General features: G+C 37.9%; 1 protein-coding gene across 2 annotated transcripts in view; it reads left to right on the top strand.

Moving 5' to 3' along the window:
* The window catches only part of SDK1 (sidekick cell adhesion molecule 1), a 684,215-nt gene that overhangs the window by 375,733 nt on the left and 289,666 nt on the right, over nt 1-18,816 (top strand). For both annotated transcript variants that reach the window (XM_043493256.1, XM_038420360.2), the window contains exon 6: nt 5,362-5,495. In XM_043493256.1, coding sequence (XP_043349191.1) covers nt 5,362-5,495 — 134 coding nt within the window. The remainder of the gene's footprint in view (nt 1-5,361; nt 5,496-18,816) is intronic.

The following is an 18,816-nucleotide window of genomic DNA, read 5'->3' as shown; positions in this document are numbered from 1 at the left end:
CAGGTCTTTCTCTCCTCTGCTTGGGGAAGGTCTTAGGTATGCTGTGAAGGTAGTGTAAATAACACACAACTGTAAATAAATTGCACATGATGTTGAACCAGCAAAAGGGTCTCCAAGTAATTTGTGGACTGAGACAGAGGTAGGACCAAGGCAGCCCTGTTACATGGGGGAGGGGTTAAGTAAACTGGAGAAGTCTCCGTCTCACAGTGTTTACAGCTAATCTGTCCCGATTGGCCACTAGTATCCTACCAATGCCAACACCGTTTTTGGTTCCTTTTCTTTACTGTAGGTCAGCTAATTGGTTTTGTTTGGACCGTTTTGACTGAGTTTTGGGAAATGGCTGTTCCACCTTATACGTATGAATTCCATATTTCTTTTGTTAAGTGTGAAAGTAAAAAAGAGGATACTCTCTCTTTTTAAAAACAAATCTTCATGAGAAATCTTGACTGGCTACAAAAACCCTAGAAATAAAAAAACAGGCTGTCAGCTAATGACTGTCCAGAAGGCCTTTAAGCAGAAATATCCAGAAGTTAGAATTTAGTTTATGTTCTGTTTAGTACACTGCATTAATTGATTTATGCAGTATTAAACATGTGTGTTTGTGTATGTATTTAATAAACAGCTGTTTTGCAGTATTAAGTACCTGAAATCTGAATATTTTGTTCCGCTTAAGAATGAGATCTGTCCAGGACCCCTCATGCTCTGTTGCTACAGTTATGTTATAATATAGCCAACTTCATAATACTTTAGTCTAGGATTGAGTCCTGATGAAGGTGAGCTCTTAGTTTTATTTAAACATATATATTTTTCTTCAGTCATTAATAATTACCAAAAGTGCCAAGGAAATTTTGGAGGAAAACATGGTGAAATTCTTGCTCCACTGAAATTTGAAAAAGATTCCCATTGTCTTCAATGGAGCCAGGATTTATATATATTTATAGCCGGATAATGTATATTTATATATGATATTACTGCATATGTTCTGAGGCCAAAAATCCCTCTGGGAATGCTTTAGTATTTACATCATCATTACTCTATAATCTCTGCATTTCTTAGTAAAATCATTGTTACTGGTGGGGTATCAGCCCTTGTGGAGAAGGATCAGCTCTGGTTACATTTATATAAACAAAAGTTTTAAAAAGAAATACAGATTTTCTGGAATTAATGTCTTGTAAAGAGGGTTTTGATGTTTGTATTAGCTGGATGGTAGCATTGGAAAAGAGGCTTTATCAAAGGCCTTTTTACTAAAATATTGCATTTTGGAGCTTGAACAGATGGCTCTGTTTTAAGCAGAGGCTGAATCAGGTTATTCGGTGGTTTTGGTTTTATTACTGCAATGATTTAGATTTCCAACATCTGTTTATCCACCAATCTGTTAACTAACAGTCTAGCAAAAAATGACTTTCTGAAAATTAGTCCCTTACATTAAAAATTACTGTTTCTTTCCATTGGTTGCGATTTACTATGCAAAAATCCAACAGTTTAGTAATCTGAAGATTTCTTTGGGATATTTTGTTAAATGTTAAAAAAAATCCCTTAGTAAATTTATCTTAAAATTTCCTTTGCCTTTCATTCCTGAACAGTGGCTATATGCTAATTACCCACTATTTTGGGAATTCTCAACCAATCACTTACACTAGTTAAATCAATAACAGCAAGGTAATTATGCATCACTCTTTCCAAAAGTGCTGCATCACCTATAAGGCTTTTGGCTACAACTGTAGCTGGTATTGGATCTGCCTGAAATGTATTCCAGTATTTAAAAACAATCTTCCTTATTGCTGTATCTTTTTGGAATAACTGCAATAGGAACAAATATAATATGCATGGTCTTTAAAGATACTATCATTATTATTTAATAGGAAATTTCTCTTTATCCTGTTTGCTTTATTAAATGCAGTATTGAATACATTTTATATCCTCATTCTGTAAATCTATGAAACATTTCCTTTGATTCAATTTCCAAGTCAATTAAGCTAATACAGTTCCATTCAAGATGGAAAAATTGACCCACAGGGATATTTCCTATATCTTTTTTTAATACAAACTTTCAAAATGTAATACCATGGGCCAATTCTATGCAACGACACTGCTCCAAGTTAAACCAGCAGAGGATCTGGCTCTCTGTCTTTATCAGGAGGTTGAACTGTCAATAATTAACGGTATCTTTACAAATGGTTACTGTTATCTGTCTTCTGATTATAAAGTCAAATTGTCATGGATAAAATATAACAAACATAGCTTCTATATAAACAATCTTCCCACAGTTATTTTGTTCCTCGTTGTTCAGCATACAGCAGTTGGGAATACATGTTCTTTCCATTGCTGTCCCTTTTATGAAGAAGAACATTTCTCCAAAAATAAAATAACTGTGAGTTAAAATTAATGGAACCAGACCATGCAAAAACACTATAAGAGGAAAACTCCTTATTGATCTATTGGAGTGAGAATAACTCACAATGTTCACAGGCTATTTGAGTAATGTTAGTATGTAAACTTTTTCCATCTAACATAATCATTCATTTACACCTGCAAATGTTCCTTTAACATAGATGGAACAGAATTTTTTGCATTTGTTCATAATTTTGTTACATAATTGATAATAAGAAAAATCCAGGTCCCTTGATGGCACCTCAGAGAGTATTTCTAAAATGATAGGTTTTCCCAGGGGGTTCACTGAAAGCATAATATTTTAAAGAGAACATGTTAGATGATACTGTTGGGAACTCAGGCTTGTATCCTTTAAAATTTTTTTTTTTGCTTATTTTACTTTCCTAGTCAGTGGGACTAATACCAATACATCAGGTTAAGCACATACGTACATCTCTGCAGACTCAGACCCTCAGCTGTGAAATCTTTTTTTCTAATAGCAATGTATTCATTATGATAGGATTCAGTAGTTAGTTCATCAATGCCTTTGAAATATTGGGCTTGTGTTATGAGATAACCATTGATTTAAAAAAACCCGTTTGTTAACAATTGTAAAGTCCCATTTCATATCTTTGGCAACTGCTCTTTTGCAAACAATTACGGTATACAGAGTAGCAGCCGTGTTAGTCTGTATTCGCAAAAAGAAAAGGAGTACTTGTGGCACCTTAGAGACTAACAAATTTATTAGAGCATAAGCTTTCGTGAGCTACAGCTCACTTCATCATTACGGTATAATTTTCTAATTTATTTAAAGCTCTCTTCTAGAGTCAGTTTATGAGGTGGGTGGGATACACATTCCCCGATTTTTTGAGAAGCTATATATATAGGCACTGACAGAGGAAACTGTTAGTGCTAGGAGATTTAAATTAGGATTTTTATTTTAATATGCCCTCTAACTTCTTCAGTCTGTGAACCTTGTGAAGTAGTGAGATAAATATTATTATTCCAATGTTACAAGTGAGGAAATCAAGACACAGAAGGATGAAGTGATTTGGCCAAGATAATAAAGGGTTCCATTCTACCACCCTTACTCGTGCTGAATTATACCTTACTCCACGATGAGCCCCATTAATTTCAATGAACTAGAGTGTGTCTTGTCCTACATAGCTGCACAGGGGAGTAAGATCCTTCCACTCCCACTAAACATACCCAGCTGTGAAGCTGCATAGGACCAGTCCAGATAGCAGTTCTAGCACAGCTGAAAGAGCAGAAGACTGCATGCATGATATTGCTTTATGATCAAGTGGACAGAGAGGGTCAGAAAGAGAGCATAAATATATATCCCCACCCATATAGGCTAGCCAGAACTGTGGGGGCACGCAGTGGGGATCAACAAAGTTACTTCCTTCTGAGTCTGGGCAGAAATTCTGCCCCCAACCCATATTCAGGGCTATGATTTAAAGGTACCCTTGAGCCTAGTGGACTACTCAGAGTACTGTGACAATCGGTGGTAGATTTGGGCCCAATGTTAGGAGTTTCTTGCTTCAAGTCCCATATTCAGATCACTAGACTGTGCCTTTATCAAAGTCAACATAAAAATGACTGCTGCCTGACGCACAGCTCTGCCACTATAATTCTATGGGGTTCCTATTTAATTTTTATTTTATCTTTGAGCTTCTCATGTCCTCCTAAACCCTCTATTCCAGTGTTTCTCAACCTTTTTGATACCAGGAATCAGCTTGTTGCCTTCCTAAACTGTGTCAGGGAGACCTCAGGGACTGGCACTAGTCTACAGACTGTTTTTTGAGAAACACTGCCCTATCCACACTAAGACCATATCATGTCAGTGCCTCTTAATGGCTCCAACTCTGGAAATCCCCCAAAAAACCCCAATTCTGAACATGAAGTTTAATCTTCTAGGTGGCAGAATATTGTGCTCCTGTTATATGGTCAAATCAGAATTCCTGATCTTTTATAATTTGTGAATGTGGCATTCTGAATAGTTAATACGACTGCCTTGCACCATTAGTGATAGCAGCGCTCTTGTTTGGTCTGCGTTGTCATTACAAACCAGATAAGGAGAACTTAACTTGTGGAAAGGAACAGATTCAATGGAGAGGATATATTTATTCCAAGCACTTAAATTTGTACAATATTTGATTTATATTTTATCTAATATACTCAAAAGATTATACAGCACACGTAAAATGCAAACAAACTGATCTTACTGCAGTATCAATGATTAGCACTGTCTTACAAGGTAGTTTATGAAGACAACTGTTATGTAGCAGCTCTAAGAAAGAGTAAATTATATTAGATCATGACATTTATTGACTCCCCTAGGACTACACCACTACCTACTACAGAACAGTGCTGTGCTTTCATACCTGGTTTAGATTAAATAGTTTTGCTCTTTGCTGCCTCTATATACATGATTCTTCAGCTGAGCATGTTAATTAGTCTCTTGCTCTTTTTGTATCTGTAACTGAGATAATTACGCAGGCCATAAATATAGAATATTTATCTTCTGAAATTCTATTGCCTCTGATTTTTAACTGAACTGGGTACTCTTATTCCCAGAGTGCTGATCTTCTCACTTTCTGAGAATGTTTTCAGTCAAACTGGATTTGCAGCAAAATGGTGTTTGCCAGGAGCATTGACCATAATTATATGGGTTACCTGTTCTAACTCTTTCTCTCATCATTCCTTAAATAACTATTTATTTTTTATATATCACTTATTGTAGTCTTCTATATCACTGGAATCATCTTAAACATGGAAGAGAAAGAGAAAAGACTCAAATATCACACACCCAAAAGTTCTTGAATCCTTCCTGTGGTTGTGTTGAAGATAAGGTCTTGCTGTTGAGTTCCACGCATCTCTGTTTGAATGACCTTTGAATATTGTGTAGTCCTGCCAGGTTCTATTCAGCTTATGCTTAGTTACTATCATTGTTCCTGTTTTAACATGATGCTTTGTTTTCCTAAACAGAGCTATAACACTGGAGAATCAGCTGGTGATCCTTGCAACAGAAGCAACAGATGCAGGTGGTTACTATGTGCAAGCAGTCAATGAAAAAAATGGAGAGAACAAGACGAGTCCATTTCTTTATCTGAGGGTAGCGAGTGAGTATTGAAATCTCACCAAAATTGCTGTGGTATTGAGGTCACTGAAAATGTTCCCAAAGATCGTCATGCTGAACAGAATTTACTAGCAAAGAAATCCTGAAAGGAGCTATCCTTCTCCTGGGAGGTATAGAGCACACTCAACTCCCAGTAAAGTCAGTGGGAGTCCAACATTAACTGGTTTTACACAAGATTTGGGGTTTGGTATAGAAAGACCTCAGCCTGCTTGGTACCATGGCAAGCACACCATTAATAATCCTTCTTAATGTTTCATTAAAGATACAGAAAAGAAGGAAAAACAGTTAAAGCATTTGAAAAATATTAAGTAAGGCTTTCATTTTATCAATATCTCTTGTTCTCTTTCCCTTTAGCTAGAGGGAGTTTTTAGAAGGAAACCCTGCATATTTGACAGTCTCTCAAATGGTATTAAAGATAATTACTGCCCTTTTAGGGAAAAGAGAAGAAGTTAGTTGAGATGGGCTAGAGCTGCTGCTGTTGCTGCTGTTAAAGTTCAATCCCATTTCCTAGAAGACAAAACCAAGATGTAAAGCCACAAAAGGGGAGAGAGAAGAACAGTAAGGATAGTAAATGCAGCCTTTGTCTTTGGTGTTGACTCTCAGTTTCAATCTCATGGCTGGAGAAACAGAGGCATAGAAAATGGTTATATTAGCCACTCTGAGACCTGGCAACTCGTACCGGTATTAGGCTATTTAGGGCACTGCAGTTAGCGGTTTCTTTATGACCTGGTGAGGACATCTCTCAGGATTAGGACAAAGAAGGCCTGGGGTCCCAAGAGATGGTGGTGGTTGTTGTCAAGCTGTCTGGAGTGACTCGGGAGCATGAGTACCAACTTCAGGTCAGGCTGTTAAGAAGCAAGGCACACACCCCAAATTGGTTGTGAGTTCTGTACTTAGATTTCACCAAGTGTCAAGTGTGAATTCCTCAGGCACTACAACAGCTTTAATAGGGAGTCATAGACAGTCCCCTTGGAAACTCGAATTGATCTTACCACCTAGGTAAGCTTGCCTTTGTGAAAAATAGTCCTTTGCATCAAAAAGGGTTACTCCCTGTCCCAAAGGACCAGTCACTCACCCCAGGCATGATTTTAACATAGTCCTTGAGTTTTATCAGAAGGCCTTTTTGTTTGGATTAATTCAATCTTTTTGTCTCAACTTTTGTACCTTTTCCCTTCGACATTTGTTGTTGTAGGTTTTTGTGACATTTTATGATCTTTGACTCACTTTTCACAGATGAGCTCACAATTAGGGTAAACTTGTAGACCCAGTTATCACAACAGGTCCTTCTGAACAATCAGCCAGTTGTTTTTGAACCATACCATACTAATCTGGGGATAAAGCTTGACCGCTTTCTGGCCTTTCAACAACAATTGAGAAGGTGTGTACTACTGTCCAGTCAAAGGTTGCATTGCTCCACAGGCTTAAGTAATGGGGGGGGCAAGAAACAATCTCTGGCATACTTCTAAGATCTTTCATTTATCCTATCAATATTGCTTCTGTCTTATCTGGGTTGAGTCTCAACTCACTGTTATTAACAGCCTAAGGCTGGCGGCACTCTGAAAAGGTTGGCATGGCAACATGTGGATTGGATGAAAAAGAGAAACAGAGCTTTGTGTAATCTGCATTGTGATGATTGTGCAGCCCAAATTGCCACACCGTCTGCCCTATTTGCTTCACACATGTATTAAACAAAAAGGTGCAAATCAATGAGTAGTTTCACCAGCTGTGGAAGTTTAAAGCTCAAGTCAAGTTCCATTTTCTCAGTTATTGTTTTCCCAACTTTGGACACCTGGAAAAAGTGCTGAATACCTACCTGCTAGAAATTGGGACCCTTTAAGGTGTCAATTTGACCACCCAAAAACTGAGGCACACAAAATAGATATAATTAAAAATGTAGCCTAGAGGTCCAATCCAGCTCCCTTTGAAGTCAGTGGAAATATTTCCATTTATTTCGAGGGCAATTGATCAGGTCTTAGATGACAAAGGAGCAATTTATGAGCTCTGATACCACAATGGTGAGTGCTATGGAAATATCTATAATAAATTAAACAGAAAAGGGAGAGAATTATGCAAATAATAGAAAACATGCTTGATGGGTTAGTGACTGCTGGTCTTTTTGTTCTGAAGAGGTTTCATAGTCTTATCTCACAAAAGCTAGAGTGAATTATGATTGTATCCAACAGACAGCACGGTAAGAAAATGTCAGTTATATGTCGAATGCAACCTGAACCAAGAACTCATAGATTAGTCATCAATTTAAAATGTCTTGTCTTCAACTGAAAAACCTATTTACAGAACTAATAAGTCGTGATTTTTATAAACTATGTATCCCAGCTTCTGTGTAAATCAAGGAGGAATTTTGGCTAGTAAAGCCTGGGAAATAGGAATTTGTGTTCTGTTACCATTTCTGTCACTTGACTTGCTGTGTAAGTTTGTGTAGGTCATTTAAACTCTCTGATAAAGATCCTCAGCTGGCGTAAATTGGTGACTTCAACAGAGCTCTGTGTTGGCGTAAGGGTATAGCCCCAGTATGCTGCTGTTGCTATATCCGTTTATACCAGTGATGGGGCCTCCCCAATTTAATATAGCGAGTATAATAACCAGCAGTCTGATGGGGTGTTGTGAGGCGTAATGTTTATAAAGCACTGAGCTCCTAGAATGGAAACACTATACTATTCAGATGGAAATATTATTTTCATCATAAAAACTGTGGAACCTTGCATATGTGTGATTTCACCAGTGTCACATTACTGGTCGAGCTCCCCTGAAGGACAGTCACTAAGCTGCTGTTTGGACCCACACATTGGGCCCATGGGCTTTTTAAGCTCCCCTGGGTCTCAGTGGGCTCCAGCCACCATCTTTGGCCTGTTTGGCACACTTCCTGCACAGAGACTCTGTCTGCTGTCCCTTTTTGGCCCTGTGGGCCAGCTGTGCGAGGCCCCAAAACCAGTGCAGTGCTAAGATTCCCCAGTAACTTAAGCACATGATTTCCCGGAGCACCATTCTTGTGGTCACTCTGGTTGATAGTTTACCCCTTCAGGGACATGTGATACTTGAAGCAAATAGACACAAATTTGGCAAAAGGATTTCTAATACTTACTTTTTATTTTAGATAGCACAAGAGACAAAAAACCATCCATGCAAAATAAGAAATATCTGCACCCCATTCTCTGCTTCAGTTTCCTCATGACTTAAGTTTTCTTTGGGATTTGGTAAGAGTCCTCTAGGGAGTCCAAGATCCTTCCTCTTTCCATTCTCTTTTAAATGGTTTCTCCTTCAGAACATGGAGTCTCCTGTTTGACCCTGCAGCCAGCATCCTTCAGGTTGACTTTTCCAGCAATCAAAAAGCTTCCCTTTCTCTCGGGAAACATGCCCTTTATTCTTGTCCCCCAAATTTCTCAGCCTCTATGGTTTTAAGGGGTTGTACCAACATCTTGGTTCCTTTGTTCCCCTCCTGGGGATTTTCTGCTCTTTCTCCTCGAGAGATCTGGAGAGAGCTGGTTTCACCTTGGCAACAACCTCCCCATTGTTCTGCAAGGACCTGGTATATTCATCTGTTGATAGTCCTTAATGACTCTGATTCAAATATAGGCACTCAGTTGCCACTCCATCTTCTAAGCACAAGGAGTATCTATGAAAATAACTAATTTCTTGAGACCAAGTAGCAATATAACAGTAACCGAGTAAACTGATAGGTTTCAGAATAGCAGCCGTGTTAGTCTGTATCCACAGAAAGAAAAGGAGTACTTGTGGCACATTAGAGACAAACAAATTTATTTGAGCATAAGCTTTCGTGGGCTACAGCCCACTTCATCGGATGCATGCAGTAGAAAATACAGTAGGATGATTTTATATACACAGAGAACATGAAACAATGGGTGTTACCTTACACACTATAACGAGAGTGATCAGTTAAGGTGAGCTATTACCAGCAAGAGAGAAAAAAAACCTTTTGTAGTGATAATCAAGATGGGCCATTTCCAGCAGTTGACAAGAACGTGTGAGGAACGGTTGGGGGTGGGGGGAGGGAAATAAACATGGGGAAATAGTTTTACTTTGTGTAATGACACATCCACTCCCAGTCTTTATTCAAGCCTAATGTAATGGCGTCCAGTTTGCAAATAAATTCCAATTCAGCAGTCTCTCACTGGAGTCTGTTTCTGAAGTTTTTTTGTTATAATATTGTGACTTTTAGGTCTGTAATCGAGTGACCCTTGAGATTGAAATGTTCTCCGACTGGTTTTTGAATGTTATAATTCTTGATGTCTGATTTGTTTCCATTTATTCTTTTACGTAGAGACTGTCCAGTTTCACCAATGTACATGGCAGAGGGGTATTGCTGGTACACGATGGCATATATCACATTGGTAGATGTGCAGGTGAACGAGCCTCTGATAGTGTGGCTGATGTGATTAGGCCCTATGGTGGTGTCCCCTGAATAGATATGTGGACAGAGTTGGCAACGGGCTTTGTTGCAAGGATAGGTTCCTGGGTTAGTGGTTCTGTTGTGTGGTGTGTGGTTGCTGGTGAGTATTTGCTTCAGGTTGGGGGGCTGTCTGTAAGCAAGGACTGGCCTGTCTCCCAAGATCTGTGAGAGTGATGGGTCGTCCTTCAGGATAGGTTGTAGATCCTAGATGATGCGCTGGAGAGGTTTTAGTTCTTGTCAACTGCTGGAAATGGCGCATCTTGATTATCACTACAAAAGGTTTTTTTTCTTCTCCTGCTGGTAATAACTCACCTTAGCTGATCACTCTCGTTATAGTGTGTATGGTAACATCCATTGTTTCATGTTCTCTGTGTATATAAAATAGTCCTACTGTATTTTCCACTACATGCATCCAATGAAGTGGGCTGTAGCCCAGGAAAGCTTATGCTCAAATAAATTTGTTAGTCTCTAAGGTGCCACAAGTACTCCTGTTCTTTTGGGGTAAACTGAGTTGCAAATAATTTTAATAAAAATAGAGAAATTTCTCACATTCTCCACACCACATTTCCCCACTCCTATCCATATATGATGTATATACCATTAGTGATATCATCATCAACTGGTTCCTGGTCCTGTTATCTACTCTCTTCCCTCTCACTCACTCTCTGATATACAGGAATAGAGTAATGCTTTAGCACAGATCATCAGATCACTTCCTGAAGACTTTGGTTTGTCAGTGGAAATAAATAACATACTTTTGATCTATCAGACTTGGCAGAACAATTAAAGATAGAATTGTTCATTAAAGTAAGGCCATCACAAAACTCTGATGCTTCCTCCAGGGGCACACACTATGCACCTGAGCATAGTGAAGCTTGAAGCATCTTTCACATGTAACATAAGCCAGCTGGAAGTACAGTGGTAAACAGGAAATTTCTCTGCAGTTTCTACCACTTATAGATGAAAGTAATTTGGAGTTTATGATGCTTCTTGATGAAATTATGGGTATTCTAGAACCCAAGCTTCATGAAAGGCAACTATAAGTAAGTATCATGCATTCCTACAACTACAATACCCACCTGCTGAAGTGAAGAAACAGATTGACAGAGCCAGAAGAGTACCCAGAAGTCACCTACTACAGGACAGGCCCAACAAAGAAAACAACAGAAAGCCACTAGCCATCACCTTCAGCCCCCAACTAAAACCTCTCCAACGCATCATCAAGGATCTACAACCTATCCTGAAGGATGACCCATCACTCTCACAGATCTTGGGAGAAGGCCAGTCCTTGCTTACAGACAGCCCCCCAATCTGAAGCAAATACTCACCAGCAACCACACACCACACAACAGAACCACTAACCCAGGAACCTATCCTTGCAACAAAGCCCGTTGCCAACTCTGTCCACATATCTATTCAGGGGACACCATCATAGGGCCTAATCACATCAGCCACACTATCAGAGGCTCGTTCACCTGCACATCTACGAATGTGATATATGCCATTGTGTGCCAGCAATGCCCCTCTGCCACGTACACTGGTCAAACTGGACAGTCTCTACGTAAAAGAATAAATGGACAAAAATCAGATGTCAAGAATTATAACATTCAAAAACCGGTCGCAGAACACTTCAATCTCTCTGGTCACTCGATTACAGACCTAAAAGTTGCAATTCTTCAGCAAAAAAAGCTTCAAAAACAGACTCCAACAAGAGCTTGCTGAATTGGAATTAATTTGCAAACTGGATACAATTAACTTAGGCTTGAATAGAGACTGGGAATGGATGAGTCATTACACAAAGTAAAACTATTTCCCCATGGTATTTCTCCCTCCCACCCCACCCCCCACTGTTCCTCTGATATTCTTGTTGACTGCTGGAATTAGCCTACCTGCTTGTCACCATGAAAGGTTTTCCTCCTTCCCCCCCCCTGCTGTTGGTGATAGCTTATCTTAAGTGATCACTCTCCTTACAGTGTGTATGATAAACCCATTGTTTCATGTTCTCTGTGTGTGTGTATATAAATCTCTCCTATGTTTTTTCCACCAAATGCATCCGATGAAGTGAGCTGTAGCTCACGAAAGCTTATGCTCTAATAAATTTGTTAGTCTCTAAGGTGCCACAAGTACTCCTTTTCTATTTCCCCATGTTTATTTCCCCCGCACTCCCTACGGGTTCTCGTCAGATGTTCTTGTGAACTGCTGGAAATGGCCCATCTTGATTATCACTACAAAAGGTTTTTTTCTCTCTCACTCTCCTGCTGGTAATAGTTTACCTTAAGTGATTACTCTGGTTACAGAGTGTATGGTAACACCCATTGTTTCATGTTCTCTATGTATATAAATCTCCCCACTGTATTTTCCACTGAATGCAGCCGATGAAGTGAGCTGTAGCTCACAAAAGCTTATGCTCAAATAAATGTGTTAGTCTCTAAGGTGCCACAAGTACTCCTTTTCTTTTTGCGGATACAGACTAACACGGCTGCTACTCTGAAACCTATAAGTAACCAGAAGGTGTGATCCCCACATATGTAGTTGACTGACTGAGGTTTCTGCTGTCAGTATATAATAAAATGACAGATGATAAAATAGTACTTTTGTGGTATCACTTCAATAAAAAGGTGGAGTTCTGAGAATCCAAGCTATACTGAGATTTAGCTATTAACCTAAATAGAAAACTATAGATAATAAGAAACACTACACCAATATAACCCAGTCTAGGAACTTTAACAATGTGCAGTTATATTGTCAATCTCTCTCCAAATATTTTATGAAAAATCAGAAAGAGCATAGCCCTGGTATATGAGTGAAAAGGCAAGATTGCAGAAGGTGGGCATACGTAAGCTGTTTTGACAGCATAGACACTGCTGGTTGAATTGCTTTTGCAGCACTAATCATCTGGAACTGCAATTCAGGACTTTGCTGTTGGACCTTCTTGTTAAGCTGTGAAATATTGAGGTGCATGTCATTTCAGTAGATATATTAGTAAATTAGATATTCTCAAGACCTAGTCAAACTGCTAGGAAATATAGAGCGTTCTTCAGACTTGGACATCTTTTTTTGATGCTGGCTTTGTAAAAACACAAAACAAGATTGATGAAAATTGTAAAAACCTTGCCAGCTAGCATTTCTGAAGAGTCAAATGATAATAAAGACAATTATCATTTAATGAAGATAAATTTCCTCCCTGAGCATTGGGAATGTAAAAAGGAAATCGTTGTGCAACTGGTAAGATTGGAATAGTTGGGGTCTAAAAATTATACTCCCTGTTATGGTTGTATTGTAATTAATTTAAAATACAAGGATGTCATATTATCATTCCTAGCTTCCACTTGCAGTAAGAAGGTATTTTATTCTGTGGTGGTAGTCACCTATCAGATGAAGCTAAATAGACCTAATTGTCCCTGGCTGAAACCCATTTAATTATTCAATTAACTGTTATCAAAACACAAAATTTAAAAGACAAAAAATATTCAACTTCAGAACGGCAGGGTACTGATTTTTCCCCAAAAGTATTTGAACAATAAAATAAAAAGATCTTATTACAGTACAAGATGTTTAGGTCACTATCAGAGTCCATGGAGATCAAATAACTATAAAAGGGTTTTTACACAATGAGCATAACATTTTAGAAATTAATTGCAACAAATGGAGGCAAGGTATTTATTTAGTTTTGGGGCCATATCTAGATTCTTTTATCACATTCCCATCCACACTTCATGGCACCCCAGCTTCATCTTTCCTTATTTTCTTTTTATTTAGATAACTAAAAAAAACCTCTTGTCTTAATTTCCTTGGCAAGAGCTAATTCTGGTTAACTTTTAGCAATTCTCACTTTTTTTCCTACCATTTTCTAAGCTCTGGGATGTAGCTTTCTTTGCTGATCAATCCTTTCTTCCATTCCCTATAGGTGTTCTGCTTTCTTCTAATAATATTTTTGAGGTGGTTGTGCGTCCAGCTGGGTCTGGAGCCTTTCCCTACAAGTTTTTTCCCCTTGTTTAGGATGCATTTATTTTGAAACACTTCCCTCTATCTGTATTGTTAGGAAGATAAATCATTAGCAGGTCCCGAGTCAATATTTTCTTTTCAAGAAGGAAGAGTTCCGAAACTATAATTTCTCTTATTCACCATCAAAGTTTACTGCAAGCTAGAAGAGAGGATTCACTTAGAGGTTTTAATGTGAAGTCAACAGATGTTGAGTGTATAGAGAGGGGCATTTGAAACATATTGTTGCATGAATTTTTCATAGCTAACTCCAGCATCTCAGGTGTAGGCAGAAAAAAGGAATTGTCAAGACCCTCCTGAGAAAAGACATTTCTATTCTGAGGTCAAACTCAAGTAAGCTCTATGAACTTGTCACACTGTTTTTAGTCCTTGCCATGGGACTTTTACATTCACTTAGCCTCCATGAATTAGTTCTGCCGAAATAAAGTTAATGCTTCAATAAGACATCTTTGTCTAAAGAAAAGGTATATGGGATGGAAGCTGAGAAGAGAAAATTACATTTCTGAGCCATGATTGTACTTTATAAGCCGTCCATTCTGATCAAATGTGAGGAACGCTCAGTATAGCCCAACTCTGGGTGCTCTATCAGCTGTACCATTTTTATTTCTTTCTTGAAAATAATGCCATTTCATTTCCCCTCCTTTTCTTCACAATATTTAAAATTTCTCCTTTCCAAGGAGAATTTCCAGGAAGACTATCATTGTGATTGTTCCATCTTATCAGGCTGGTCGATATGTGCCGTTCATTCTGAGAATTGATTGGCTACAACTTAAATAAATTTCAGAGGGAGGGCTAGATGTTTTCTTAAAAGTCAAATATATATTTACAGTAATTGAAGTTATAAAAAAAAAGATTCCATTAAAATGTTAAAGGTTTGACTTTTAAATCACAGAAACAAATATTAAAGTTGGACTGTAGCTGATCAAAGCTAGGAATTTTAGTGAAGGTTGTTATCACTAATTTAACCCATTATAGCTACCTGGGATATTGAATCTGATATGTTGATATTGGACTACATCATATACATTAAATTGGAATAATGGTGTGCATTTAGGACATAATGGCAATCTTAAACTCCAAATTTCATGACTCCCTTTAGATTGTCACATCTTTTCCTGTAAGGAAAGCTTCTCTGCTTTTTATCAACAGCTGTATAGAAAATAAATTATGTATTACAAAGAATATATCATTAAAATATTGAAATAATAAATATTAGCTAATAATTATCTCTGGAAGTTTCATCTCTCTTCTGGCCTTATATTCTTTTAGTTACTTTCCTTCCTGTAGAATAGAAGGCAAAGTGACAATCTTATGTCCCTCTGTTCCACTTCACTATTTTGGCAATGCTTCACCTTCCCAGCAGGTTGCATTCCACACATTTCACATCTACTGTGCTTCCCTGGCCCAGATTGAAAACATCTCCCCTGCTGATTTGAATTTGAATTCCAGTTGACTTCAGACCTGGATACTGGTATTCAAGGCTCACACAGCATGAGGGGAAAGTGAGACTGAACTCCAGACCAAGGAATGAGGTAATGAGCAGATAAGATCAACTTATAACTACAGTGTTAATATTTTCAAAGCCAATATCATTATTTTTGATAGTAGATAATATTTCTGCAATAAAAAAAGGCAGGTGAAATTTTCTTTAAAGTGACAAAATAAAACTCCAAATCTTTGAAGTTTGAGAGTTTTCGATTTCTAAATCAGCATAACAAAATATTTAAAAATCAGAAGCTGCATGTCTGTGAAATGTATCATTTTAAATATTATTACACTGGCAAACGTGTATCCAAATTGCAAGTTTTTCAAAATGACTACTCTTTTCTTGAATTGGGTGAGCCACTCCCAGGCTTCTCACTGCTGCTGACTGTAATATGGAAAATAAGTGGGTGGAAGAGGAAACAATCCATCCCTTTTCTCCTAGATACAGCTAGAACAATCATAATAATAGGGGGCAGAGCCTCTCTCATTGTACATTTTCATCGTTCCAGTGACTTCAGTGGAGCTATGAAAATTTATACCCACTAGAGATCTGCCCCGTAGTGTGTATAGATTATGCACATTTCTCAGCCAAATAACTGGCTTTGTTTTTTGAAAACCTAGCCCTTATTTTAACATGGGTTTATATTATATATTGAACTTTGTGAATGTAGATCTATATATCTAGCTATATAATACATATGTATAATATATCTAGTTGTCACCTAAATCTTTTATTTATATCTGACGCATGCAATTAATCTCTCCCTCTCTCTAATCAGTTTTGCTATTACATTTATTGGAGTGATTTATCTCCTATTTTTGCCACTGCTCTGTAAGTGATATGTAAAGATAAGAGATTCTTAGAGGACACAAACAGGGAAAATAGAAAATTGAATTTACCTTCCAATCATTTTATAAAATGTGACATACATCAATTATACATGCCAGCTAGGGTAATGCCATGTTGTACAAAGCATGATGATTTTCTGGAAGACCATCATAGCAGTAGTGCCAAAAAACTTTTATACACAGAAAAGTTTTATTATGACAGTGGACCTATAATTTGCAACTTACTGATGTACCTAGAAAAATTTTTTTAATTATGTTCTGCAAATTATGGTGAAAACATACCAAATGCCAAATGAATTAGGCTTGTGTCAACATCTTAAAAAGTACAGGCACTTCAGTGAGATATAGCATATACATTTTTATGTCAGTCAGGCCTTGAGATAAAGTAAATTCATACTACACTTGTAGGGTTAATTTTTAAGAAGAAATTAAAAGCATGAAGAGTATATGAATGGGTAGAAGAAATGGGTAATTAATAATCCTGAGTCTCTTCAGAGATGGGATAAATTTCCTGTCAAGTAACCAGATAGTTCTGTTCTAGGTACTGTACAACTAGCAAAATCTGTTTACACTTGGTTCTTAAATATTTGGGTTAGGATACATAAGTTCAGATTCTCAGCTGTGGCTGAGGAGTGCTTGGCATAGTTGAGGAGGGGGCAAAAAGATGGCTTAAAGCAATATTTGGCTCCCTAATCCTGGAGCCCTCTGGTCCCTAGCATAAATTAGAGTGGCTTTATTATAGTCTTTTTCTTGGATAGTCGCCCTGTACAGTAGCCAGGGTATGTGCATAGGAGCTACTCGGGCAGCTCTATGCCACTCAAAAATCCGCTTAGTCTGGGAGATATCTTGTGCGGCCTCACTGCTGCATCAGTTTCAGGGCAGCTTTGGATCATTAGAGTGGTGGAGAGCAGCTTGAGAACACTGGAGAACCAGGGACATTGACCCTTGTAAATCAGTTTTATTTTTCATTCTGATAAAAATTATTTTCATTTCATTATGCTGACTGGATGTTCAGAAAACCATAGATGCTGGAAATGGTAACAGGAAAAGGATTACCTCCTACATCCAAACTCACCAATTAATAGTAATAAAAGATGTATCATAACACCAAGAAACATACTCTGTTCTGCTTTCTACTGAGTTCTTCTCTGGTTAGATATATTTCAGAGTTAAATATTGCAGTAATAAAGCTATTGACAAATTGCTACTTGTCACCTTGCTACATAGGTCCAGCTATATCTCCTTGGAGTGTGAGATCTCACAATAAAGCAGGGTCAGGCCTAGTTATTAGCTGGATAGGAGAACTTCCAAGAAACTGCTGTGTGCTGCAGAAATGATAATGATCATTGAATAGGTGGCACTTTCATGACTATGTCAGTTTTGAACCAGTACACTATCATGCCTTGAGAGGTCATAGGGCTGCTTGAAGATGGCAACTTTTTGATGGGAAATAAAACTAAGTTCTTATCCACTTTTGATCATTCAAGCTCTCATGCCAGTTTTTAGAAATCAGGAGTTAACCTTAATATTCTGGACCAAATCCATCTTAAGTGTATTCTGCCTACCAAAAATCATGTGTGTAGTTTCAGTTGGCTACATCATTACTGCATTTCCTAAACATTATGTGCTGTTAAAGAGCTGCAACCTTGCATCCCTGAATTGTCTGAATTTTTCCTGTGTAGGAAGTGATAACTATGTATACTTCAAGTTTGCAAAATACTTTGGGATCTTTGAAAAACTCTTTATATGCATTAGTAATAATAATAAATTATATATTATTATTATTATTTTATTTATTGGAGTAGATGAGCCATTAAAACTGAATAAGAATATCCCATGCTGACCATTTCCTGGGACTGTATGACTAACGACAAATAATTTAGAACCATCAGTTTTTCTCAACAATGTATTCCCACCCAAATGATCAACATAAACAGAAAATTTTTAAACTCCCAGATAAGAGTACTTTATTAAACCTGCTTTAGAAGCATTTATAAAATGTTTTTAATCAAAATTTTATATTCTCACCTCTACCAAAGAGAAAAAGATGTTTTGGTTTACGTTTTTCTAGGTTGTTTGATTTTTGTTGTTTTTTATTCTGTGAAGTCTAAAAAAAAATAGCTTCTGGAGTCCTACATATCAGTTTATCATCTTCTTTTTCTTCAATGCTTAGCTGAATGGTCTGCCATAGCAATCATTCCCCATTTGGTCCATTCCTGTGCAGCCACAAGGGCTTAATGGGTCAGGAGTCCAACATCAGAACAGACTTGATGCATCCATGTGATAGGGGGTCAGTCTCTAGGCTGCCTGTACCACTCGGTGGAATTTTATCCCGGATGTTACAAGCTGCCCAGAGAATGGCAGTAGCCAGTATGTCTTGTGATATTTTGGTGACATGTCCAAAAAGCAGAAGATGCGGACGATGGCCCCAGGAGCCTGTAGACCGGAGCTACCATAAACGTCTGTGTTATAAATGAAGTCATTCCACTTTATTCCCAATATACGACATTGGTGTTTTGTGTGGAAAGCCTCCAGCTTTGCG

The sequence above is a fragment of the Dermochelys coriacea genome, chromosome 10 (genome assembly GCF_009764565.3).
Source record: "Dermochelys coriacea isolate rDerCor1 chromosome 10, rDerCor1.pri.v4, whole genome shotgun sequence".
Taxonomy (NCBI): Eukaryota; Metazoa; Chordata; order Testudines; family Dermochelyidae; genus Dermochelys; species Dermochelys coriacea.
The sequence above is the reverse complement of the archived record's forward strand: the minus strand, read 5'-3'. Positions and strand labels throughout refer to the sequence as shown.